Source organism: Arachis hypogaea, chromosome 17, assembly GCF_003086295.3.
Source record: "Arachis hypogaea cultivar Tifrunner chromosome 17, arahy.Tifrunner.gnm2.J5K5, whole genome shotgun sequence".
Taxonomy (NCBI): domain Eukaryota; kingdom Viridiplantae; phylum Streptophyta; class Magnoliopsida; order Fabales; family Fabaceae; genus Arachis; species Arachis hypogaea.
The window spans coordinates 42,156,025-42,182,540 of NC_092052.1; the positions used below are offsets into that span (position 1 = coordinate 42,156,025).

General features: G+C 31.5%; 1 protein-coding gene across 1 annotated transcript; it reads right to left on the reverse strand.

Annotated features, from left to right (window-relative positions):
- Positions 1–1,515: 1,515 nt before the first annotated feature.
- Positions 1,516–11,883, reverse strand: LOC112764071 (uncharacterized). Its single transcript, XM_025809596.2, has 22 exons — positions 11,277–11,883; positions 10,428–11,006; positions 9,842–10,044; positions 9,616–9,687; positions 9,407–9,541; positions 8,175–8,293; positions 7,788–8,093; positions 7,429–7,516; positions 7,228–7,333; positions 7,023–7,136; positions 6,385–6,548; positions 6,146–6,266; positions 5,732–5,956; positions 5,459–5,649; positions 4,575–4,742; positions 4,392–4,497; positions 4,170–4,307; positions 3,677–3,838; positions 3,396–3,596; positions 2,995–3,189; positions 2,782–2,853; positions 1,516–1,920 (listed from the first exon to the last, which is right to left on the reverse strand). Exons 1-22 carry the CDS (start codon positions 11,322–11,324, stop codon positions 1,768–1,770), a joined length of 3,666 nt encoding a protein of 1,221 aa, XP_025665381.1. The 5' UTR covers positions 11,325–11,883; the 3' UTR covers positions 1,516–1,767.
- Between the last annotated feature and the right edge of the window lie 14,633 nt (positions 11,884–26,516).

Genomic DNA, 26,516 nt, shown 5'->3' on the forward strand with positions numbered 1-26,516 from the left:
CAAAATGTGCCACATGATACTCTTATTAAAAATGAGATAAAATATTTTTTTCCAAAATTATATGCTCCCTTCCTCCGTTCTCTTATCTACCTCTTTCTCCTTCTCTATTTCTCTTTATCCTTTTTACTCTACACATAACTTTTATTTTATATTTTATATTATTAATTTGACAAACTAAAATATATCATAAAATATTCTTTCAATACGATTAAAATAATTTTTTTTTCAAAATTAAGAAATTATCTCTCTCTTTTTTCTTCTTTATTTTTCTCTTTTCTCTTTCATTCTTTATTTCTTTCTATTTTTCTGTGCTATAAAAAACTAAAATTAATAAAATAATAAACTTAAATAAATTCATAAAATTATAAGAAATACATTAAATTTATAATTAAATATAATTAAAAAAATAATCACACAATTTATTCACCTAAAAATATATATTATTATTATTGTTATTATATGCATACATTTTTAGTTTTTTTATTTAATTTTAATTTTTTATTATTTATTTTTTTAAACGATATTTTCACTTCTCTTCAAATATTTATTACATTTAATTTATAGAGAATGTTAATGTTGTGATTAATAACTAAAATCAAGATTTAATTGTTTCAAAAAACGCGCCCAAAAGGTGGCCTCATCTACTTACCTCTCGGACACGACAAAAGTAGTCCAACCCTACTTATCTAAATAAGTAACTACCTCTTAAGATATCTCCCACTTATTTAAAAAGGAGATCTCAACAACTTCCCTATCAAGAGGGAACGACTATCCACCATCAAAGGTGGAACTACTCTAAAAGGGTGGTTACACATTCTATTATAAATATACTGACACTCTCAAGTATATTCCAGACCTAATCTACTAAAATCTTATTAAAGTCTTTGCTAACTTAAGCATTGGAGTCTCTTGCAGGTACCACTCTCCACCTCCTCACGAGGAACTCGGATGGCGGCACCTCAACATCAACACAAAATCTTGCCTCAAAAGGAGACTGGACCTCACGTCCAAGCCCAAATAATAACCTTCGAGACAAGACTTAATACCTAATTAAATGTAAAAGTATATACATTAAATTATTTCATAATGAATGTTAAAATTAATTATTTATTATTAGTAAAAAATTAAACTCTTTCACATAAAAATAATTATTAAAAAATTTATTAGTTAATTTTTTTTGTCTGCTAAAATCATGTTCTTCTTAGTTAATCATGTTCTTCTTAGTTAACAAAGATTTTTATCCCCTACAACTTTTTTGTAAAAGTAGTTTAATTTTATAAATCTTTTTGTGCTATAATATATAATATTATAACAAAAATAACATTTTAAAATATTTATATTTCTATAGTATTATTACAGACAAAAACACTATTTGAAATACTACTCTCCATATTTCCTTTATAAATTGTTATAGATACTAAGGGTTGAACTACTAATAAATAAAATTATATTGGCAAATAAATACCAAAAAACTACAGAATTTTAATGATATCAGAAATAGTGGCAACGGCGGAATTGATCCATGTAAATCAGAGTTAGTAGAGCTATATATTTCTATAAAAATATTACAATGAATAAAGTACTGTGTATATACCATATGTTGAAAAAGGTAACATTATGAATCATTTTAAGAGGAAATTATATCATTTTTCAAGGAGCATGAGTTTCATTCATGCTCCTGTTACAAAAATTGGTGACCATTTTTTATCCTTTATAACCCTTAGTGTGTGTTCATTCCTCTCATCCTATTTACATGTTTTTTAAGGCTTAATAGTAAAAAGTGTTGTCCTTGTGATTTGGAGCATCCTTGCACAGCATGGATCGAACTTCCATGATAGATCGAGGTGCCTCTAGATCCTTCTCTTGTAACGCATTTCCAAGAAGTTGCTGCATCTGCGACGCAAAGGTGTCATCCAAGACCTGCGCAATCAATGATTCGATCAGGAATTGCAAACTGTGTGACAAACAAATAATTAATGAGAGAAATTCTAATATATCCATGGTGGAAGTGTTTTCTTCCAAAAAGCAGCAAGTAGAGTAGTAAGTATAACCTATTTATTGTATACAGTTCATAAAATTTGTGAACATCCATGGCGGAGTAAAAAAATTTCCCTCTATGGTTAGATGTAAGAACTCAAATTTCAACTATTAAATGGCATGTGCATTGGTGCCTGCTTCCCCGTCATCACAGAAAGAGCAAATTATGTCACCATGTACAAACAGTGGTATTATGTTAAAGGTTTATTACTCTTTTAGTTTTTATAATTTCACTAATATTTTATTTAGGTCCTTACAACTTAAAAAATTGGTAATCAGATCCTTATATTAGATAAAAATTTATAATTACATCCTTACTAGTTTTTATTTTTCAGAAAAACACACTAATCTTTAAAATATTTGCTTTCTTAATATTCCATAATTCATCGCATATCAAATACAAAGCGAATATTTCACACAGAAAATTGTATTTTTTAACAAAAAATAGTTAGAAAGGACTTAATTGAAAGTTTTTATCTAAGTGAAGATTCAATTACAAACTTTTAAACTACAAGGACCTAAATAAAAAATTTGATGAAACTATAAAAAGCAAGAGAATAATTAAACATATATTAAATAGTTTTAAAAACAATGGCATTATGTTAAATAAATTTTTATACAGTAGTCACTGAAGAACAGCATTAGTTAAATGGATCACATCTTGAAGATTTTCTCAGCATTCATGCTCAATGTTTTACCATATATAAAAGAGTTTATAATTAAGCTGATTAGGGTGTTACTTACAGAAACAGCCACCCTTGAACCTTTGTACCATGACCTGTTCTCTTTTCGATTCTCCAAGAAACTCAAAATCTCCTGTGGAATACAAAGATACCATGAATCATATGGAATTGCTATCACGGACTCCGGCATCTATATGGAATTAGTATCGTGGAGTCCGGCATCTAAATTAAGGCAAGCAAATGAAATCTAAAATCTGAATGCAATCAGTTTTACCTGTCCCATACGATCCCAATACCCTCGACAGATGGCAATGAAGACATGAGTCTCGAAGATGCTGTGAAGGTGACTTACGGTACTAGCCAACTGCTCGTTCAAGGGCTGAATTCTTCCTCTTAAATCAGATTCGACCACAGTTTCCTTTGAATCTTGAAGAATTTTCTTCAATTTTGTGGTATTTTGTAGCTTTGTCTGAAACATCATAAAAAAGATGCATATGCGGGACACATTATATACTTTATCAGTTCCTTCTCATTAATCTAGAATGAAAACAATTAAGATAATCTTCTACTGCATAAATATGTTGAACGTAGCATTTGCAATTTGATCCCAATGCGGAATTATATAATCCCAGGTCGTTATTGCGGCAAATAAATTAATTACAAAGAGATACTTACATTCTCCACGAGTTTCTCAACAATAGCTTGCACGTAATTCCTGAACTTTGCCCTCAGCATCACCGTCACTTCACTAAGTCGCTCACCAGGTGCTGTGTTTCCAGCATTCGGCAAGCACGAACCCCACGACCTGAACTGAGATTCTACCCTTGGACGCAATACGTCCAGCATTCTCTTCAATGAATTCAAAAGAATTCCAAGCTGAAAGCATATAGGCTTAAGTTTAAAGTGCTTGTACAAGAACAGAATATTTAAACTACTGAGGAATTCATTCCACCTACCTCATCAGGAACAACATATGCACATGTGTTCCGTTTGGCGAGTTTCTGGACATATTTCAGCCCAAATTTCTTGGGAGCAATGCTATCCTTGAGAGGAGACAGTACATCTGCATATTGTTTGTCTAAAGCTTCCACTATAGCCTTCTCAATATCAGCAATGGCCTTTTTTTCAAATAAACAAAGAAAACAAATTAATACTTTTTTTATCCTGTACAATATCACATGCATGATCAATAAATAAAATATTTTATAATCAAATATCAAGTATTACTCTCCTTAGAATATGTAACCAAGAACAGGAGAGGACAAAGCTTATTCATTTTTTTGTGTGGAGTTCTTCGAAATATATAAACTTTGCATTAAAGTGATTTACCTCCATAAATTAATAGGAAGATGAAAATGTGATGAAAAATCCGGGCCATATTACTTTCGAGTGCATATTATAGCATAAAAGATGCAGGATTAATGAAGTAATAAGGAAGATCTGGCATACATTCTCTAAGACCAAGGTATATTCTGGCCATCGGCAAATGATGACCTCATAGTCCGTCAATGTCTCCTTCAGCCGCTCGTACATGTCATCGACAAAAGGAGTAGTAGAATGTTGTGTTCTAACTCCTGACCACTTCACCTGGAAGAACAATGCATTCAGTTACAATCCTATTGCAATAAGAAAATTTACCACCTTTGATAGGATTGTGTTGAGAAGAAATACCTTATCTAATTTGCACGACTCGAGTAAAGATAGGCGTCTGTCTTGGATCCAGACAAGAATATACAAATGGAATAACTCTTTTGCATCTACACCACCTTTGATAGGACTAACAGGGAGATAAAATAAGTTAAGATTATTCAGTATCATTCAAAGCGAATAAAACTAGGGCTATACAGAACACACCTAATATTCCAGCTATTAAGATCCCTCTGAAAATCTGATGTTGCGATAATAAGGTCAGCTACCGGCGATGCCGGACCTGTTGGTGGACAAGATATGAGGAAAGCTCGTAATCTACTGCAAAGCTCAGTGCTGTATATTGATGCAGAGAGATTTGGCAGGTCCACAAAGCTGTGAAAAATACAGAATTACAGAACAAGATAGGTTAGAAGCTGAAATTGACAAAAGTAGCTAGAAAGAACTACCACAAAAGGACACTTGGACAAAAAGATAATAAAGTTTGAAATGCATAAAACTGATTCATAGGAAAATCCTATGCCAATGAGTAAAATTATGCCACCACATATTCAAATACTATGTATTCCTATCCAAGATCACATTTATCAACTATGCAAGCTAGAAGCTAGTTTATTGCTGCACATGCACATGCTTGCTTAACCGGTTATTATTAACAGAAGCACTGGGCTACCAAACTTTTTCAGTTAGAACATACATAATTTGGGCAACATTTAGATTCAGTCTGAATTTCTGATGAGAAATTGAGAAAATAATAAAATAAAATAAAAAGGCAAAAATCCTATTTCCCACTTGTATTGTTTTGATTAAAAGCACATCAAAACAAGTTTTCTAGGTTTGGTACGAAGTAACAATGAACCGCAATCTTATCACTTATAGCTCGTTGAAATATAGCTAAGCTTAAACACAATTTTCTAATAAAGATGATACCAAATTACCAATAAGGGGCAGTTGCATTAAATATTTTCATCAACATATCCTGATATAATCATCTATTCGTTTTGTGTATCGAGCAACTAAAATTTAATCTTGTATTTCAGCAATGATACTCTAGCAGATACATACAAGATTATGCAGGACGTAAATAATACCTTGGAAGTATATTTTGATTATGAATCTGGATATCGGTATGAATCTCATTTCCAAAGTTTATGCATAGGGACTTCATCTTCTGATACGCAGTTGACATAGTCACACTATCCACCAGAGCGCCTTCATTACTGTTTGTAATATATTCATCTGTTTCAGTCAGGTGCCTTCTGGCCCTCTTTTTCGCAGCAACCTGGGAAGATACTAGTGATCAATAAGTGGACAGTTGCTTTAAATAATAATTAAAAAAAAAAAGAAACTCAAGTTCATCTAACCTGGAAATAATGGCAGAAAGCAGTTTGAGCCTCGGGGGATAAGATGTCATGAAGAAGCTTGTAGAGCTTAACAGCAGGTTCCAAGGCAGGGGCTGCATGGCCAGATGCCGGTCTGAAAACCTCTACGATACCCGAAAAAGATGATTCGTCAAGTGATTTGTAATTCTCAAAAACAAGAGTGAGTATCTGTTCAATTTGATCCTTGGTCTCTCCTAGTATACGATTCTGATGAGAGTAACAAAAAAAATATGTTAGCCAATATAGGAAGATCGATCTATTTGAAGTAAGCAGATGTTGAAAAAACAATCAGTTCAAGTATATCAAATACAATCAAGTCGAAGTTACAGAATAAACTTGCCAAATACAAGAAGAGTCAGTTACATGAATTACATAAATAAAAAATATAAATGATACCTCTTGGTGGCTTAAAGAAGTCTTGCCATTTCCCTTCATGAGAACTGGTGTTAGCAGATCATACACCAGGTTAAGGCAGTCTTCTGTTGGTGTAGCCACATCCATGACATAAGATAGATACCTATTTAAACAGAATGTCATGAAGACCGCAAATAAGATAAATTAAAGTGTTTGGAAAATATATATTTAGTTAATCGTTAAATATTTCAAAAGATAATAGCAAATGAACTTCACATTACCTCAACTTAGTATATATCTCAGACACACCATAATAAGATGCAAACTCTGTCAAAAGCCATTTCCAAGGACCATGTAGCAACAGATTCCTTTGCTGAAAGCCCTGAACTTTCATTGCAACTTCTAAAACTACGTCATATGCTACTGTCTCTGCTACAGAACCACACTGGAATGAAAGGGTGAGACAAATAAATATTGGTTATGTTAAGCATAATACAACTAAAACCAAGATAAAACTTTCAGCAAATGAAAACACCAAGTAACCTTAAACCTTAAACATTCATAACAAAAAAGACTATTTTCCTATTTCAATTTCAGAATAGTTATAGAAGAAGCCCCAAGGAATCATCATAAGCCAATATTACTTTTCTAGTTGAGTCGTTGCACGTGTTCAATGTGTTTGGACTAGCTTATTGTGTTTGAAATAATATCTAATAGAAATATAAATGTTAAATTAACAAAAAAAGAAAAACAACAAGAAAAAGGAAAGAGTGATTACTCAAAAGACAAACGTGCATTTACAAACAGAACAAATGGAAGTAAGATTTAGACTGTTCCTGTGACAGTATGAGTGTGGTTTAAGAAAGCACACCATGAATTGAGGACCTGACTATTATAGTTCAATGCATACATAGCTAACCTTAAGATGACTATTGTCATCTGCACTTGTTGAATAAAGTATATACAGTTGTATCTTGCCAACAAGCTCATGGCCAGGCTCACGATAAATCGGCCACCAGCGTAATTTGTCAGCCTGCAATCAGATTGAACATCACCAATTTTACAACAATTATCATCATTCATTACAAGCACTAGAGACTCCATGAATAGGCAATATAAAGTACCGGATCGTCAGCTACAGTAGCCACTTGGACAAGAACACGGCCAAAATGCTTTCCTTTGGAATCTTGAACTTCAACAAGCAGATCATCTCCAAGGCTATCCGGGAAACTGTAAAAGTTGGAGAAAAAAATTAACTCAAGTCACCTAATCAACAAAAGGATTTTCTGTTTTTATGGGGTGGGTACGGGACTAAAAGAACTTACAACATATGGGATTCACTGGATCCAGGCTGCAACCTAATGGAATCTTCCTCTGCTGTGCTCTTCAGTCTTAGAAAACAAGAGTACGTCTCTGATCAAATGCATAGGCAGAGAAGTTAACAGAATTAAACAGGCCCAAAAAAGAAATAAGAAATATGAGAAAATAAATTAATCATCATGTATATTGAAGTCAAAGGTCCAACAGTTAGCCATGACAATATTATCACAAACTAAGAAAAATAGCTAAAAAATTATCATAATTTAAATACTGAAGGAAATGAAATTTTCTTTTTCAGTTCCCCTATAATGTGGAGATATATCATAATAATGAGTAACAATATGGAAATTGCATTTTAACATACCTTGCACAGCTTCATAGGACGTTGAATTGTTCCGTAGAGTTGTCACACCAACTTTCAAGAGTCCAGACACTTGCTGTAGGTAACGGGTACTAGCATGAACATATGCCAAGCTTTGTCGTGCAAAGGAACCATTTGCAGGCAAACGGGGTGCAAATCGAATTCTTTTGAGTGATTGCCATCCAGAAGATAGTGACAACTGAAAACTAGAGAAGCGATGTCGCACAGATTCCATTTTAAGTTTATCCGTCACAAACGATGACATGCTACAGCCAGTTGGCGGGTCTAAGCCCATTTTTACTCTACGTACTGAAAAGTAAGAAAAGTATCAGCTATGACTCAATTTGGAGAAGCACATAATTTAAATGGTAAACTAGCATGAAAACCTACCTTGCACCTTCATCTTGCCAATAAGCTTTTTTGGTTTGGGAGCAACACCCTCACTGGAAGGCTCTGATTTGCTCTTCATCATTAGTTCATCCTCCGACTGTAATAATACCTGCCGCAATCTACAAATAGAAAAAAAAACAACAATCCGATAAGAATGCAAGGATCCGTCAAAAGCTTAAAGTGATAGTTAATAGCTTACAAATAATTTTATAACCCATGCACCCGAAAATAGAAGAGCTCCTTAGACTTAGCAACTACACATGATAGTTTTCAGATAACAATGATAGTGGACATTCTAATACAACTAACTTCTACCTACTAGATGGGGCAATTTTCAAGTGAAAAAGAAATATAAGAGCACTGGATATGCATCAAGGATAAACAGGTCCTAAGCATCAAAATAATATCTGTCAAAACATTCTATTGTGCCAAAGCAATACCGATATCGGATGTTACAATAAATTAGGCTAAGCTTGGAATATCCAGTTCTTTTACTTTAGAAAACGTGTAAGAGTGTTCATTATCCCTGCTTAGTTATTTCTGAACTTGGGAATTTCTTAATAGATTACTATAACCAAAGGGGAGCCTTGGAACAATGAGTTGTCTCCGTGTAACCTCATAGTCACAAGTTCAAGCCATGGAATCAAACAATGACAATTATTAGGTTAGGTACATGATCTCAATGCTTCATACTTGTGTACTAAGCTGTCGTTTTTATTAATATAACCTTTTATTTTTACGTTACATGATCTCACCATAACAGTCCCCCCCCCCCCAAAAAAAAAAAAAAAAGAGAGAGAGAGAGTTTGGGAATTTTGCAATTATGATTAACTAACTCATAGCTGCATCAGTTTTAGTAGCTTGTGGGGGAAGCTACACTGAGGGTTGTATGGGGAATACAATGGTAAGTTAGTTACTGATCTGTCCTAGCTGGCAGTTTTACTCTACTTAGACTTAGAGTCACTTACAGCTTCTCCTAACTTTATTATTTCCCATTGTTTTCACTATAGCATAGTTTTTCCCCCTATTGTGTTGCCAAATGCTATATGACATAGGAAATGCACAGTTTAGATTCTCCAAGGCACTGTGCAATCATGGAACCAGACCATGCACAGTTTATTAGCAGCACTGTCTACATGAAGCGCAGAGCACTACTATCTTTATCAAAGTTAATTATATCAAGCATCCATGAAGAGGACAGAAATAGTAGTGAAAGGAAAGTCTTAACTCACCCAAATGCATCCCTAAGTAAAGCACATTCATTTTCTAGAAACATAGGAGCTTCCATGCACTGCATTGCCCAAGCATGGAGGCAAAGGCGAACACAAGCGTCGTATGCAATCACACCATGCCACGGTCCAAGGGCGCTGAAATGGATTTACAAAGTATATAAGCACATACTTAAGGGAAAACTTTTCAGGATAATCAAAAAGGATAATACCTTGCATGAAAGGTTGGTATACGAGCTGGCTGTGAATTTGACGAAGCAGCAGCCTCTGAACTAGGAGCGTTTCTGCAAAAATATGTTACAGTACTAACAATTCAGATTATATAAGATTACTACGCATTTGTATATTGTGTGACTAAGCAACAAGTATGCATGTTCCGTTAAAGCGGTTATGAACTTATGTGTTGTGAGACATACTTATTCTATCAAAGATACTAACCTAACAAACTGGTCAGACTCAGCTCCAATGTTCTCTTTTGTATCCTCAGACATGGATTTCAATGTACTTGATTCTGCTTTATGTGGAATAGCATGTACACCAGAAGTGGGAATTTTCTCATGTACTTGTCTAATCTCTGGAGCAGCTCCACAAAACGGGGGTGCACTAGGAATGTCGTCATCATCATCAGACCCTCTTCCATTCTGCACAAATCATGAAATTAGGATGATTTTAGCCAGCCATGAATGTTCAATTTGTCGAGGATAAGTATTTAAAAATCCAATCATGAGAACTTCTTTTGAGGTAGATAATATGAGCCAAGAAGAAGACATATATAGCCTATACAAGTACGAAGATAGTAATTGGGAAGAGAAACATATGTCGCAAAATCAAAATACAGTAAACAACTTTGCATGATTTCATTAATTAGTAACTTCAAACCTTATTTTAAACTCAACATCTGTTATACAATTTCAGAACTTTGTACAAAAACAGCCACATTCCTGCCCAATATATCCATGACTATGAAAATTTTTGGAGGCATATAATGACATTACTTCAATACATATCAATAATAATTGCATACCTTTTCTGCAGCACTTTGCGTGTTCATCCTTGAAGGCACACTAGAAGCGTACCCTTCTGATGCTCTATTTCTCGGCACAGCACCATTGATACTTCCTACCTGAGTGGTAGAGAATTCAGAGCTGGCTGCAGAATCCGATGATTCATCCTCAGTAAATCCACTATGCATTACTTTCCTGACACCCCTCAACAAAGGATCCCTAACAAAACCATTTCTCCCAACCAGTGTCTCCCTTGAAGAACTGACCTCCGAGTAAGTATAATCACTTCCATACCGCGGCGCCCTACGAGGGAGGTTCCCATATCTCCCAGGAGCACCATTCGGGACTCGGGGGTCCTGGGGTGACGAATCCAGCGAATACCTTCCACCATAAACCTCTTCCTCCGAATCAATGCTATCATCGTTATCAGAATTAGAACCACTGTTAATGGACGACACAGGAATTGCATTAGCAGGAATGTGCCCACTTCTGAATTTTGCTGGTGGTGGCAACCCAAACCCTCTACCACTACCACCCTTCACTACACTGATGGGATCATTTCGAGATCTTAATGTGGTGCTGGAGATTGGAATATCCTTCTAATTACCAACAAAATAACCCAAACAGAAAATATAAAAGAAAATCAGAACTTCACAAATACTAATTTGATGTAAAGTGTTGCCGATTCATAAAACTTTCTTCTAAATAAAAAATAAAACTTCTAAATTCTAATCACCAACATTCTACAAAAAAATCAGAACTTTACATCGAGGTAAATTGGGAGAAACACCCATGTTTGTGTACACTCATAAACGAAGAAAACAAGAACAACAAAAAGAAAGAGTTAAAATTTCGAGAATGGAAGCTACCTCTCTAACCCATCTAAGTGCATTTTTATCAAGTCCTTCAGTGAACATCTTCACCTGCAGAAACAGGGTAACACCCAAAAATCTCGGCAACCAAAAACGCCTCAATGCAAATGCAACATCAAAAATTGGAAGCCAAAAGGGTGAGACCTTACCCAGAAGAAAATAAAAAATTGAACTTTTTTTACCCAACCAAATGAATGCTACTAGTATAACAAGTGATGACAGAGAACAGAGAACTCTGACATGTGTGACAAAGAAGGTTAAGGTTTTGTTTGAGTGAAGAACAAGAAGAAAAAGAAGATGGGTGTACCAAACAGGAATGTGAATCAGCTTAGGGAAGGTAGCAAAAAAAAAGAAAAAGAACAAAAAAAAAAAAGAAGAAGAAAAACCTAAATGGGGTGCGAGATTTGAGGGAGAAGAGCAAAACTAAAAGATGAAAAAAGGGGGATGCTTACTTAAAAAAGCTTTTTGCTTTCACAGATTTCACTCACTCGCTTACTCAGAACATGAAGAGAGAGAATAAGACACTCAAAAAGCCACTACGCTGCTCTCTGCTACTTGTTTCTTACTCTTTCATTGCTTCTTTTCAATTTTCTACTGTCCTCTTATTAATTTTATAAATTTAATTAATTTTAATACTTGTCAAGTTTTTAAGAGAAAATTAATTTAACAAATAATACTACATTACCATTTTTTACCAGCACTTAGTCAGTAATAATTTATCTCATATTTATAAAAATTTTGAACAAAAAAATTTATACATATTAACTAATATAATTTGTACTCACATTTTTCAAAATTTATACACATAAATTAATAAATTAATAAAATTTATTTATTAAAAATAATTAGTATTTACGCTAAATAAACAAAGGCCAAAAATATTAAAAATTATTGACCCGAGAGTTTCTCTAATTTTAATTAGTAATTGCTTAAAATTTTAAAAATATTCTACATTCTACTTTGGCAATGAGATTTAGCTGAATCTCTAAAAAATTAATTAGATTTAATTAAGTTATTTTATTGAGTTTGTTTTATTTGGTGTAATATTTTTTAAGAGAATTTTAATTCAAATTTTAAGCATATTTTATCTTGTTTAGTTTTAATTGTGCAATAAATATTAAATATATACTAACAAAGTAAAGAGTTGTGTCACCTCAATTAGATCTTATTTTCAAAGTATAATTTGATCGAGGTTTTAAACAGTAATAACTTACATATCAATCAAATTTGACTTTTTATAATGTATTTTAAATGAACAAAATAATTTCTAAATAAAACAAGTTTTAATATTTAATGAAACTCATTGGTAGCAAAAATACATTTCCATATTCCAATTCATGCGTAAAATAGTCTTCAGGTCATTAGTGGTCAACTAGAACTAATATGGTAATATACAATTAGATTTTGATATAATCTTTATTTTTACAAGATATTTACGTACTTTACAAGTAATCGCTTAAATTAATTCGAACAAATTTTATATTGAAAATTTTAATTTTTAACAAATCCCTTTTTGTTATTATAAAACTCTTCAAATAAAATAAGCCTCCAATAAATTTTAGAATTATTTCATGAATTAAATTTATTCTTTTATTATTTTAAATAAAATTAATTTGTCTTATAATAATATTTTTAAATTTAAATTATTTTATAATAAATTTTATTAAAAATTTATTTATCTAACATATATTAAAATTTTGTTAAATGCATCAGAGTAACCAATATATTAAAAGTTTATTAAATGCATTAGAATAACCAATATATCTAAAATTTATTGGATATTAATTTAAATGTTTATCTTTTTTATCTCTTATTTTATTTTATGACAATGTTAAAAAGACAAAAAAATGTTAAAACTTATCTTATTTAATATTTATTAAATAAGATAAATTATAGTTATTATTAGTTGATTTTCTTTTGGTTATTAAATATTTCTGTTTATTTATTTTGGCAAGTTGCCAGATTCTCAAAGGAGCGTGCCAAAATCCTTAATAATTTGATTTCATTTTATACGCTGCTAATTACTTATGGTCGGTTTAAGAAGACATTATTTTATTTGAAGTTTTATTTGTTCTAAAATCTAAACGGCTAAACAAAGACATTGGTTACTACGAGGTCGTATGTTTTAGCTCAATAGGAGACTAGGAGTTACGTACACATTTACTGATTTATAAATAAAATAAAAAATTAGTCTCCCATATCTTAAAATATCAAACAACTTAATTTATAAAAATGTTATTTTTAAAAAAGATCAAAAACTAATATATATCTTTTTTTAAAAAGTATTAAGAGAATAATTTCTCCTTTTCATTTTATTGTAACTAATTCATCTTATATTAAAAGAAATTGAAAACTATCTAATTAAAAACTAATCTATGTAAAAAAAGTATTGGAAATCAATTTAGAGGATTATTCTTTAATAATAATAAGCTTATCATATAATACTTGTTAGTTGTAACCAGTGAAACTGTGAAAGGGAATGAATGGTACATTTAAATTTTAATTTAATTGCATCGGAAACTCGAACGTTACAAGTGGGGACACCTTTATGGTCCTTATCTTAATATATAAAAAACATAATAAATAACTATAATTCCAAGCTTATGATATGAGAAATACAAAAGCCAAAGTTTTAAAGGGTCCCAACTAATGCCACAATCACATGGTGGGTCACACTTTTGACGCCTACGATAGCTTTTTCTTTGTTCTTGGCTTCTTATATTTTATGTCTGCACAACTAACGTAACAATTTTAGTAAAAGTTCAAATTCATTTTATGAGTGAATCAAATTATTCTTCAAAGTATTCTTTATATCAGATCAAATTTTCAAATTAACTAATGTATATTAGTATAGATTACATAGTATAAGATATATTTATTGAAATGTTATAAGAAATATGAAATTCATCTAATATACGTTAATTAATTTGACTGACGCATAAATTTGAGCGATATATATACTTGCTCTAACATTCAAATATTGAAACTTTAGTTAGGACTTTAGGCGGTGACCATGTGATTCATCTATTCAAAAGAAGATGAAGATATATGGTTAGGGAATAAATCACCATTTGTATCTATAAGAGATGAAAACACTGATATTTATATTAATGATAGTCTGAAATTAAAGTTATATCCATGATAGATGTTTTTCGTGTGACAAAAGTGCTCTGACTTGGATATGAGCTTGGTTTATGAGAATCCGATCCAGGGGCGGAACTTAGTTCAGATAAGGGGGGCCATGGCCCCCAAACTTTTGTTAAAAAAATTAGTAATACTTCTTTAGAAAATAAAAAATAGTTCAGTTTGTTCAAATACTTTATTATGACTTAAAATATCAAAGTTCAATCTTCATCTCTTGCTTTTATTGCACAATAGTTTTTAGTTTTAAACGTTCAAACCTTGATGGATTTGGACTGAACTGAGTGTATTCGCATTTCGCAACTCTCTATTCAATAAGCAGCACTCCTTCTACCTTTGAGTTCAAATATAAAAAATTAGGTATTTTTTATTTATGTAATTTAATATTATTTTATATTTTACTATTTATTTAATTTAATTTTTTATATGATAAAAAAATTAGAATATTCAATAAGTATTGATATTATTGTATTTGTATAAATTAATAAAAAAATTCAATAAATATTATAAATTTTAATATTTATCCTTCTAATTTTTTTTTTTACATATTTTACAGGATATATATTCAAATTTTTATATAAAATAATCATGAAAAATCAAAGAATTGATCCATTTTTAAGAGGAAGGCTAATATTCAAGAAGGAGAACATATACTTTTTACAATATCAACACCTGTAGATAGTTTTTCTACTTTAATGAATCACGAAGTACGTGAGATACAACCTTCAAAAGTTCAAAGAGTTGCATCTGATGAGTTTGATCTTAATTCTTTAGAACGAGACGCTGAAAAACGGCTTTAAATTTGGCAATATCACCCAAATCAAAGAGATGAGGTTAGACGAATTTATCTTAAATGGGGTCCATATCAAAAGCATCTTGACAATTATCTTCTATCTGGCCCCCAAAATTGTATTTCAAGCTCCGTCACTGATCCGATCCTAGGTGGCACTCCAAACCACCAAATCCATATCTTAGTTGTCCATCTTAGGGTATTCCAAATCCCCGTGACCGCCAGATCCAGAAGACCTTCAACAACATCAAGATCACCATCCTCTACGGTTTCGTCACCATCCTTGTCCTTCGCGGCACCATCGGCATCAACCTCTCCTCCTCTGACGCTGATGCCGTCAACCAGAGCCTCATCGAGGAGACCAACCGCATTCTCGTTGAGATTCGCTCCGACTCTGACCCCGATGACAACGACACCCCTTTCGGTCCCAACGCCACCGCCGCCTTCTCCCTAAGCCCCAAGATCTCCGATTAGGATCAACAATGGCTCCAGCAAAGCCCTGAATACCCTAATTTCGTGAGAGGTAAAGCTCGAATCTTGCTCCTCACTGGTTCACCTCCAAAATCCTGTGACAACCATCTTTGGATTCTCCATTCTGCCGTAAGAAAAACTCGGTGACAGCCCCAAAAGATCAAACATTTCCTAGTCGTATTTTCCGAAGAGCTTCTCTCCTTCCCCACTCATATCCTCTCTTCCCTCGAACTCTTTCGCTGTTGAGTCCAGCACCGTCGAACCCTCCTCCGCATAAACCCTAGTCTAGGTCCCAACCGCGAAGGCAAAGAGATAACGAGGCACCGGCTGCTCCATCACAAACTCCTCCACCACGCGGTCTTGGCTGCACCACTTCAAGTTTAATGAGGCAAGCGTAGCGGCGTTGTCGTCACGTGGAGGGCGTTGTCATCACGCAATTTGCAGCCATGACTGCGGAGAGCTCAGAAGGGATGTTGAGGATGGCAGAGTAACAAATCGTTCGGGCAGAAATGTTGTGGGAGGGAAAGATAGAGCGCGCATGGATGGCTTGGCACTGAGTGTAGACGTAAGGGTGGATTTTGTTGCAGATTTGTGGAGGAAAGAGCCGTTAGAGTGCTGAAGAGGAAGGGAAGGTGGAGAAGGTGAGGATGAAGGAAGAGTGGTTGGAAAGCATGAGAGTGAGGAGGGTGTCCTTGATGGGATCAGAGGTGGTGGAGAGGGAGAAGATGATGGCTTCATCAGCGTAAAGGGCATAGTGGATGGTGAGGGAGCGAGCGTTGAGGAAGAAGGGGCCAGAGTGAGGTTTGGAGAGTGAAGAGTGTGGAGGCGTTTGGAGAGAGAGAGAGAGAGCGTGTGAGTGAGAGAGAGAGGGGTTGAAGATAAGGGATGGAGTGCCACCTAGGATCGGATTCTCACGAACCAAGTTCAGATTCAAGTCAGGACACTTTTGTCACACGAAGGGCATCTATCATGAGTATAACTTTAGTTTCAGGCTATCATGGGTATAAATATCAGCATTTTCATCTCTCATGAGTACAAATGGTCATTTATTCTATCGTTAGGGGTCAAACCATAAGGAATAGAGTTATTATTATTATTATTATTATTATTATTATTATTATTATTATTATTATTATTATTATTATTAATATATAATTTGCTTCAATGTGAGGATTTTGACACTTAATTATGTTTGTTTGGAAGAAAAATGGATGAAAAGAATAAAAAAAAAAGAAAAAAATGATTATTTTTCATTATTTGGTTTAGGAGAGAAAAGAAAAAAGAAAGAAAAGGGATGACTCACCAATTTTTTTTCTCCAATAATAAAAAGAAAAAAAAACTAATTCTCTCTATTTTTAATATCACCCCTTTATTTTTCAATATATTTATAATATAAGGATAAAATTATTTTTTTATAACATTTCTTTTCTTCTTATTTTCCTTCTATTTAAACACATCTAAAAAAAATAAAAATTTATTCAATTTCTTTTTTTTTTCTTTTTTTTTTCTTTCTCTCTATTTCTTTCATTCCAACCAAATATAATAGACTATGTTTATTTTCTCAGATTTAGACCGGATTATAATTAAGCGATTAAAATTGAATATTGTATTTAGTGATTAAAAATAAAATTTCAATTTTTAGATATAAAATTTTAATCTTTTCAGTATTTTTAAAAAATAAAATTATAAAAAATAAAATTTTTTAGAATAAAATTATTTAACTTTTAAATTTTAATTTATCATTCAATGTTTTTATTTATTTTAAATTAAATATAATATTAAAATATAACTCAACTTTATATATTTTATATCAAATATAATATAAAAAATTAATTTTTTTTTAATTTTTATCTTTCAATTTATATCTTTTTTCTAAATACAGTCTTGGGGAGTGAAGTGTAAGTAGTAGTTTTAATTTGAAAAAAAAAATTGAAATCCGACAATGTAAGGTAGATAAACTTTTTCTTGTACGCTATTTGACATTGGCTTAATTTCAAATATTTAATCATTGCACTATCATTTTTGGACAAGGTACCTTCTATGCTAAGCTTAGTGAATTAATTAACTAAGGCGCCCACCGAACTTAACATTTTCAGCATACTTCATAGCCAGAATAGAATACCCAATAAACTTTGAGAACGACAGAAATAGAAGCTATTGCATATTTGCATGCATCCAATAAGGTTTAAAGAAGTGTTAGGGTTAGTAATTTTTGTACTTTGTAATCATTAATTGATTATTAATAATGTTTTTAATTGTGTAAAATTACATCAAATAATAAGAAATTATTCATTTTTTTTTGATAGTTAAATACTAACCATAAAATATAAAAATTATTGGCTCCTAAACTTTCTCTAACATTTATTTAGAAAATATTTTGTTTAAAAATTCCTCTCTCCTCTCTCTCCCACGTTCTGCTAGGTAGAAGAAGTGTAGTGTCCATGTCCGTACTCAGTAGCGGAACTTGAAATAAAATTTTGGGGGTTAGATAGAAAATAATTGTCAAAATATTTTTTATATGGACCACATTCAAGATAAGCTCGTCTAATCTCATCTCTCTGGTTTGGGTGATATTGCCAAATTTAAAGTCGTTTTTCAAGATCTCGTTCCAAAAAGTTAAGGTTAAAGTCATCAGATGTAACTTTTTGAACTTTTGAAGGTGATATCTCACTTTCTTCGTGATTCATTAAAGTAGAAGAACTATCTACAGGTGTTAATATTGTAAAAGTTATATGTTCTCCTTCTTAAATATTAGCCTTTCTCTTAAAAAATATATCAATTCTTTGATTTTTTTATTATTATTTTATATAAAAATTTGAATATATATCCTGTAAAATATGTAAAGAAGAAGTTAGAAGGACAAATATTAAAATTTATAATATTTATTGAATTTTTTTATCAATTTATACAAATACAATAATATTAATACTTATTGAATATTCTATTATTTTTTATCATATAAAAAATTAAATTAAATAAATAGTAAAATATAAAATAATATTAAATTAAATAAATAAAAAATATCTAATTTTTTATATTTGAACTTAAAGATAGAGAGAGTGTTGTTTATTGAACTTATTAGATACTTTAAGTCATAGTAAAGTATTTAAGTCAATTGAATTATTTTTTATCTTTTAAAAAAGTACTACTAAATTTTTTATAAAAAGTTTGGGGTCATGGCCCCCTTGTCTAAACTAAACTCCGCCACTGTCCGTACTCACATCGAGTCACACCACGCCAAGTGCAGCAATACCTCGGTGATATCCTGTTCCATTCAAACACAACCACATGTAAAACTCCAATATAGATAGAAACAAGCCAAACGTAGCCTCGGATGGAGATGAGGAACCTCTGATTATATATGATAATGAAGATGTTCAAGAAGGAGTACAAGGATGTAAAAATAGCCTGCTTGAAAAACTATTAACAGACAAAAACAATGCAAAACATATGGAAGAACCCAGATAGATCTAGAATAATGAAACTAAAGCCAAAGATTTATCAGGTTTTTTTCCACAAAGAAGCATATCTGAACAAAGTATTGAAGGGAGTCCATGGTAATTCAGAAATTCATGGCTGCTAGTCAAATAATGGGATATAAATGATGACCCTATTGATAAAGGACTCGAAAAAGCGGAGATCAAGATACAACTTTAGAACCTACCAGAATACTGCAAAACCACCAAACTGGGGATAAAGGTAGCTTCTGTCATTGGTGAAGTCAAAAGTTGTGAGATATATGAAAATGCTAGAGATCAAGTTTCCTGAAAGCAACAATCAACCTCAATATAAAAAAATCCACAGCTAAAATAGGAGAATATAGGGAGCAAAGAGGATGATTTCATGTAGATAGATTTCAGATATGAAAAATTTTCTAATTTTTGTTATTATGCGGTTTGATAGGGCATGAGGAGAATAATTGCGAAAAGGCAGCTATGGATGAAGAGAAAGGAGAAGTCTGATCTAAAGAGTTGGAGGCATGGATGAAAGCAGACAACATAGGAGTCATTGTGAAGCCAAAAAACAAAGGAATGAGTGTAACACCCTACCACACAAAACCTTACGCTTAAGTCGTAAAGCAGAGTTACGAGGTATTACAACATCTAAAAGTAAAATACGTACATAAATATAGTTGAAAGAATTCATATCTAGGAGTCTTGAAAAATAAGCTAAACAAAAGCGAAAACGGGAAGTCGTATTACACTCACAAAGATATGCGTAAGGGAAGATAACACATATGTATAGAGATTAGAGTTCCAAAAATACAGATATCAAGTTCCAAACTCGACCTGCGAAGCTAAAGCCGGCCAGAGTATATATATATATATATAATCCAAAGTTATCCCAAAACATAAATAAAACACATGCTTCTCCAAAAGCAATCTCAAAGAAGGCAAAATACAAAATATACATGTGGAGATTCTATATACATATATACATAGCCTAAAATAAAATATAACAGCCCAAAAGACAATTCTTCGCTTGTAAGGAGGATCTCCAAACGTTCAACAAGGTGCCTCTCGACTTGCATTTGAAAAATAACAAAAATATGTATGAAATGAGAATCGGGAGTTCTCAGCATAGTAAAGGTGTCCACATATTTAATATAAAAGGTCCCATGAAAACCAAAGGCATTCCTAGAACTTCCACACTTAGATTAATCTTAAAATTTATTCTAAACTGATAATATCGATAATCTAACTAAAGGATCCTAGACCTATTCTAACTCTGTACCTTCCTCAACTCTAAATCTCCCACCGGTGGAACAACCCTCATCACTCCTCCGTCAAGAGAGAGTCTCTTTGAAACATACACATACAAATCAAATAAAGAAAACACAAATAGAGGTATGTATATATATATATTATAATTTGCATACATATTAACAAAAATCATCATAGCTTGGTGACTGTGAATAGTTTTTCTTTTTTAGAGGGGCCAGTTTTTTTTGTTGAATTGACCGATCCGGTCCGATTTTAATAATACTGTTCAAAAGTATTTTCTGTTTCCTTTTTCTTTTTCAAACGTAACTTGAAAAAAGAAGACGAGACAGAAAAACTGAAGCTCCATAGTCAGTAAGTTTTTGAGGTTAGATCCTTCCATTTAAAAAATTTCAACAAAAATTTTAACTGATTAAACTGTTCGTCTCTTTCTCCTTTTTACAATCATATTAGATTCGTCAAAGTGAGAAATTTCTTCTCGAATTTACGATGAAGATTGAGATTCGGTTATTATGTATATCGTGGTTTAAGCATTGTTTTGACTAAATATAGAAAGAACATGAGCTACAAATTATTGGGGAAGAATCGATTTTTGTGAGCTAACACTGAGAAGTAAGTTTCGGTAACTTAATTAAGAATTGAATGTGTTTTGATACTTGGTTGATGATTGATTTACTTGATATATGAAACTGTGTTCATGTGACTTTAGAAGTTCTCTAGAAATAAAAAAATTGGGAGTCGGACGCCCGCACATTGAGAACTACTATAGGCACTAGGCGCCCCACATACATATATATACTTGGACGCTGGATGCTCTCTTTATCATATATGGTTGGTGCCCTACTTGGAACTTGGCGTCCTACTTGAAATTATGGTGCTGAGCACCCGTAAAAATGAAATTCCGAAGGCGTTTGACACTGCATGCGCGTGTTAAGCACCACACCTTCTGTATAATAAATTTAAAAATAGAGTTTCGAAAATAATTAAGAGAAGAAGTATAATTAATAAAAGCTTATGGATTAATTTATAATTAACATATATATATATATATACTAGCGGCTCAATAAACACTATCGTGCCTGTTCAGCCGTTTTTCTATTGTTTTTAAGAGATTAATTTTTATATTTTTATTTTTAAAATTTATAAATTTAATAAAATAATTTAAAAATTTAAAATAAATATTATTTAAAAATAAATATAAATATTTTTAAGTTATTTAAATTTTAGAACATATAAAATTTATAAATTTAAATTAAATAAAATATTTAAAAAATTTATTATATCATTATTATGTGTATCAAAATATTGATAAACATTTATAAAGTAATTATTTATAAACATTATATAAATTTATTTATTTATTTTTTCAACCGTTACGACTTACGATTGAGACTCGAATCCAAAACCTCTAGGTGAGAATAGGACTATATCATTTAAACTATGAAGCAAAGATAAAACATTATGTTCAAAACATTCTTTATCTTCATGAATAATTCTAAATTTTATATTCAATTTATTAAATTATCTTTAATTTTATTACTTTTTTCCAAATTATTAATTTATATTTTTATTATATTCCTTCATTGTATCACACACTATTATTTCTCTTACTATTATTCTCTATACACATATCTCTCATTGTCTCAGCGCAACTGTTATATTGCCTTGTTCTCCTTTCTCTTTTTTTTTCTCCTTCCACCTTTTCTTCACCCGATTGTAATTAATTATCACCAAGTATAATTGTTACAATTTTTAATCTGATCTATCACTTTGATCTATAACCATCCATTATGTTCATTTTTATGAGTTGTTAAAGTGTTATTATTCGTTTTTGCCTCTTTTAAATATCTAGATGTATAAAAATAATAGTCTTTTATTGACGTGCGTGTTAAGTAATTTTATTGTTTTATTAATAAAAAATTTAAGACATAAAGCATTAAAAAAAATTGTTCAAATTATCAAAATTTAATGTTAGTAATCTTAAAAACTAATATAAAAATATATTAATTTTAACTAATATAATAAAAATAGTATATTATTGTAAGTTTTTAACTAATAATTATAAATTTAAGTTACAATTTAATATAATACCTTAAAACATATGGTTCTCATTACTTTTTATATTTGACTACTATTATATAAGTTTCACGTTTGCCTTATTGTGCACATTAATTAAACTATACTTTATTATTTCATTTGGTATGTTTTGAAATAATGCGATCGTACTATAAAGATGACACTAGTTTTTATAACTAATGCGAATCGTTTTACTATTTTATTTGTCATTTAAATACGTACTATTCATAAAAAATAATTACTTAAAGTAAAATACTATATAAAGAAAGATAGAAAACTTTTGAATTTATCATTCGGGTTTGTATCTTAATTCTCACTTGATATTACTCAAATTTAATAGGTTGATGGTGGTGATTCTTTTTATTAATTAAAAAATTTAAACACCCTCTCTCTCTCACTCTCTTAATTTTATTAAATAATTTTTTTAGGTAAAAATATTTTTAACTTCCTCTATAATAAGTATTTTTTTTAAATTATTTAATGCATAAAATATCACATCCTTTTATTTTATCTTAAAAATTTCATGTTTTTTTTTATCAAGACATTACGGTTTATTATATTATTATATATTATTTTTATACCACAAAATAAAAGGTGAAATTTTATATCTTTTTTTTGTTACTTATTTTATTTTATTTTGGCTATTTAAATTAGAATATATATGATCAATATATTTTCTATTAGTTATGCAATATTTTTACAATATTTTTTTTAGTTCCAATCGAAATGCTTTTAAAAAATCATCTTAGGATTACCTAAGTCATGTAATTCAAAGATCATTACATTCATATTCTAAAATTTCAAAAAAAATAAAAACTTTTTGTATTATTATAATTAGTTGAATGGAGAAATAATAACGATCACATCATAATTTTAGTTAATAAAGTAAAATAATTTATCAATTTATATTAAATTATTGGGTTATTCCTCTTGAATAAGATAGAATTGAAAAAAATGTAAAAGACAAAATTATAACATAATTTGAAAACTAAATTGATAGTTTTTGAAGAAAATTCTCGAATAAATAAATAAATAATATTAAAAATAATTAAATAAAAATTAAAGAGATGAAATGTAAGTTGTAAAATCCACAAAATTAGTAAATAATTAGCTAATAAATTAATTATTAATAAAAAATTAAAAAATAAAATTTTATAATTTAATGAGGTAGAATTAATTAAAACATAAATTTTGACAGTAATTTTAAAGGATTTGGCCCAAAATTGGGCCGAATGGGTCAAACTGGTTGAACCGGACCTGTATTGAGCCCAAGGCCCAATCCAACCCAGCCACACTTAATCAAACACATCCTTCCCTCTCCCTTTCCTCATTCACGCTGGGAAACATTTTGGAAAGGGGGAAGAGAGCTCAAATCCTTGTTCTACTTCAAATCACCATATCTTGTTACTCCGAGCTCTGATCGCCGCATCGTTTGCGGCCACGTGTCCGCGACATCGAGCTCTACAAAGGCCAGTGACTAATTTTGGTAAGGAACCTCAGTTTCATCTCAGATTTCTTTTTCCCCTTAATTTTTGAAATCCTTGAAGTTGGGTTGTTGAAACTTGATATCTTGGTGTTTAAGCTCAAATTAAACTCGATGGATTAGCGGATTTTGCTCATTTGAGGCATGGGTATGGTAAGGTTTCTCTAAACCTTGTGGATTCTTAGATTATTATGTGTTAGACATTGAAAATTGGTATATGGATGTGGTAATGCGTATAGGTAGTGTGTAATTGTGTTTTTGGAGCACCATTGAGGAGATGGAAACTTGATTTGGGTCATTGGATTGTTGAATTTGGTGGTGAAGCTTGATACTTTGCCTAATTATGTTGCCTTGGGTTATATGAGCAAATCGGCCAAGGTATGATTTTGGTTTCTCGTATTTAATATATAATGTCTTGTAAAAACCTAGGCTAGATGACCATAGGATAGGAATGAATGCATGAGCATGTTAATTGTTTAGTACCTTTGATGATATTTATTGATGTGGATTGAGCATTTGTTGGTGTTTGTTGATTATGATGGAAATAGAATGATGAATGATGGTTTGATGATGATTGATAAGTTGGTAATAATGACTGTGTATATGATGGTATGTTGAAGGTTGTTGGTATAATTATGAAGTTTATGTATGGTGGTTTTGTGTATCATTGTTAGAATTAAACCGGTGATTGAACCGGTCAAATTACTGATTTACTAGTTTATTGGTTCAACTGAAAAGTTACTGGTTGAACTGATAGAACCGGTCGTACGTAAATAAAAAATATAAAATAGTAAAAAACATAAAATTAAAATTTAAAATACATATATTTACTAACATTTTAATATGTAAATATATATTTAAAATTATAATAAAATAAAATATTAATAATAAAAATTAAAAATACAATATTATTATTGAAATATAAAATTAATATTTGATATAAATTAAATTTGACTTAATTAAATTATATAAAAATTATAATATATATATATATATATATATATATATATATATATATATATATATATATATATATGAACAAATATATAAACATATTAAAAGTAAGAAGATATAGAATTATATAGGAATGTAAGTTGCACTAGATATAGATTATATATAATTATAAACACATTATGTAGTAGGAAGATAGTTGGCCTAGTGGTGAAATTTTGTGCAAGCAATGCTAAGGTTCTAGGTTGAACCTTGTTTTAAGCATTTTTGCATATTAGCTGCAGTTGACCGGTCCAAAACGAGTTTGACCAGTTTAGCTTTCAGCATTTTTGCATATTAGCTGCAGTTGACCGGTCCAAAATGAATTTGACCGGTTTAGCTGTGATTCGCACCAATTTTGACCGGTTCAAGTGAGTTTGACCGGTTTGTTACCTTAAATGGTCAAAACATCAAACCGAACCAGATAGGGGTTTGATTCTCCAATTTTCTAGTTGAATCGGCCGGTCCAGTTCGATTTTTATAACTATGGTTTTGTGAAAATGAGGTATGGATGTTGATAAAAGGGTGTGATATTGTGTTAATATGATATGGTATGTTGTGGTGCTGATTATATATGTAGAATGTTGAGGTTTGAGTTTGAATTTTGATGAAAATAGAGGCTGAGGGATTTTGTATAAATTTGAGTTTTAGTCAAACTTTGGCTAGCCATAACTCAATTTTTAGACTCCCGAATTGTGTCAAACTTATTTCATATGAAAATTGGGTCCGTGAAGTTTACGCCATTCGAAGAACGAATGAAAAATATTTTAAAATGAAAAAGTTATGGTTGTCGGAAGTTCGAAGCGCAAAAATGGAAATTCTGCATCATTCAGCATTTCTGCAAGGCTTGCGTACGTGACCACTGCACGTGACGCGACTAATCTATTCGGGTTGGACATCTTGCGTACGTGAGCAGGGTGCTTGCGTATGCGAACAGTGGTTTTTGAGGGGTTGCGTACGCGACCACCATCGCGCGACGCGACCAACCTATTCAGGTTGGGTATCTTGCGTACGCGAGCATGGAAATTTTCACGCCCACACGTATGCGTGGCCCACGTGTACACCTGACTCCTGTTTCAGCAAACATAAATTTTGTGTTTTAAAGCTTGATTTTGAACCTCTAAACCTCTATTTTTACTCTTTTAATTTAGTCCCTACACTTTAGGGGTATGTCTAGTAATATGATGAAGTTAGGAAAGGTGGTAACTTGGAGATGAGGAAAGACTTTTAAAAGGTAACAGGTGGTTGGGGAAGATGGTATTTGATTTGATAAAGATGATGAAAGTGGTATATGAGGCAAGTAAGAGAGTAATGTAGTATTGAGAATGATGTATGAGATAATTGATGATGTTAATTAATTGAGAACGATGAGATGAGTTATGAAATATTATTGAGCATAAAAATGATATTTATGAGATATAATTGATTATTATTGAGACGTTTGTTGACCCCCTATACGCAAGACGTGACTGGGCACTCTAACTCCCCGGGTTCCCCCATGGGCATGCATATACATATATTATTGAGCTTAGGGTGTTGCCTTTCCCATGTCAACTTGGGAATCT

Excerpts from the sequence above, each read along its gene's own strand:
- LOC112764071 (XM_025809596.2), bottom strand. The coding sequence starts at position 11,324 with ATGTTCACTGAAGGACTTGATAAAAATGCACTTAGATGGGTTAGAGAG. Across the intron at positions 10,045-10,427 it reads CGCAAAGTGCTGCAGAAAAG|AATGGAAGAGGGTCTGATGA; the intron begins GTATGCAATTAT and ends TGATTTGTGCAG. Across the intron at positions 8,294-9,406 it reads TTACTTAGGGATGCATTTGG|ATTGCGGCAGGTATTATTAC; the intron begins GTGAGTTAAGAC and ends TTCTATTTGTAG.